Source organism: Alexandromys fortis, unplaced genomic scaffold (assembly GCF_014885135.2).
Source record: "Alexandromys fortis isolate MF-2015 unplaced genomic scaffold, M_Fortis_MF-2015_v1.1 scaffold_578, whole genome shotgun sequence".
Classification (NCBI taxonomy): Eukaryota; Metazoa; Chordata; class Mammalia; order Rodentia; family Cricetidae; genus Alexandromys; species Alexandromys fortis.
Window position 1 is genome coordinate 55,081 of NW_026068455.1, and position 1,642 is coordinate 56,722.

Consider the following 1,642-nt stretch of genomic DNA (forward strand, 5'->3'; position numbering starts at 1 on the left):
TAGCCTTGAACTCATAGAGAACCACCTGCTTCTGCCTCCCCGGGGAGTGCTGGGACTAAAGGGTACACTACCACACCCAGCAGAACTATAATTTTAACGATGGTATCAAGACAGTTAGGCTATCTCAAATTATCTTCATCTTTTAAATGTCATAGTGGCCGTCTGACTACTTCTTTGATTGTGTAGATACAAGATCACACACTGTGGCATAGGCTAATCTACAACTTGCTATAGAGAGCAGGCTGTCATCAAACTCAATGTGAGATTCTCTTGTTTTACCCTGAGTGTTGGGACTACAGGTATATACCACCACGCATGACTAAGATTGTGTTTTTAAAATGCTTTTAAAAACTATTTTTTAATATTTAGTTTTGTGTGAGTTCTGCCTGCATATGTATATACAAGTAGAGTATCTGCAGATATCAGAAGAGGGCATTAGAATCACCTGGACCTGAAATTGCAGAGGGTTGTGACCACTAACTTTGTTGATGTTAGGAACTCAACCCAGATCCTCCAAAAGAATAGCAAGGGCTCTTATCTGCTGCGCCCTCTTTCCAGCCCTGATTTTGTAAATCTTACAAAAGCTAAACGGATGGGTTTGAAAAAATTGCTATGTGAATGCGTGCAAGTGTGTCTGTGTGTGTGTGTCTGAGAGAGAGAGAGAGAGAGAGAGAGAGAGAGAGAGAGATAGAGAGAGACTGAGACTGTGCAAGTATGTGCATGTGTCACAGAGGTCAGAAGAGGGCTTCGGGTCCCTTGAACTAGAGTGACATGAGATTGTGAGTCGCCATACATGGCTGCTGGGGACAAACTACGGTCCTCTGGATATGCAGCAAACTCTAACTGCTGAGCCTCTCTCCAGCCCAAGGACTGGCCTTGAACTGGTGGTCCTGCCTCAGTTTCCCATGGGCTGGGACCACAGGTAGGGATCATTGAGTCTGGCATTGACTTCACATTACTGTAAAAAAAAACTCCCTTAAACAACAGTTTTATTGGCATTTATAAAGAAAGAATATTTAAGAGCACGCAATACTTACCAGAATGAGAAAAAGACTACCAGTTTGATACAAATAAATTTGCAAAAAGGTTGTATAGGCCTGAGCTCTTCTCTCAGCACTTTGCAAAACCACCAGATGCAGTACAAGGCAAACTAGAAACAAAAGCAACATTCATCAATCTACAGTAGGAAGACAGGGACTGACTCTTAAAGCTGAAACCAGAGCCTGCACTACAGGAACATTCCAGGTGGAACTTAAGGCTGATTAGTCAATGTTTTAGTGCTTTTAATACCTTACTGCAGAGGTATACATGTGAAATTTCTCAAGACATATGTCCCATTTTTCCTGAACATGTTTCTAAGTATTCACATACTGTAACTCAAGCAATAAACAAATGACATGAAGAGAAGAAAAGATTTCCTTCAGTCAAAAGAGAAGGGAAACATACCTGTTAAGCTTTTAAACACAAATTACCATCACTTTTATAAAAACTCAATTACTATTATTAGCTAGTCTTGTGTAATATTTACACATACACACACATACACGGTTTATAAATCAACACATTAAATAAATACAGCTTCAATAAAACTGTGACCATGAAATCTACATCATACACATTTCCTTGAGAGCAGTCTGTTAGT

General features: G+C 40.0%; 1 protein-coding gene across 1 annotated transcript in view; it reads right to left on the reverse strand.

Moving 5' to 3' along the window:
* Positions 1-6: 6 nt before the first annotated feature.
* Positions 7-1,642, reverse strand: part of LOC126495730 (transmembrane protein 184C-like) — a 13,072-nt gene continuing 11,436 nt past the window's right edge. Inside the window, exon 4 of the mRNA XM_050133329.1 lies at positions 7-1,150. Coding sequence (XP_049989286.1) covers positions 1,034-1,150 — 117 coding nt within the window. The 3' untranslated portion in view covers positions 7-1,033. The remainder of the gene's footprint in view (positions 1,151-1,642) is intronic.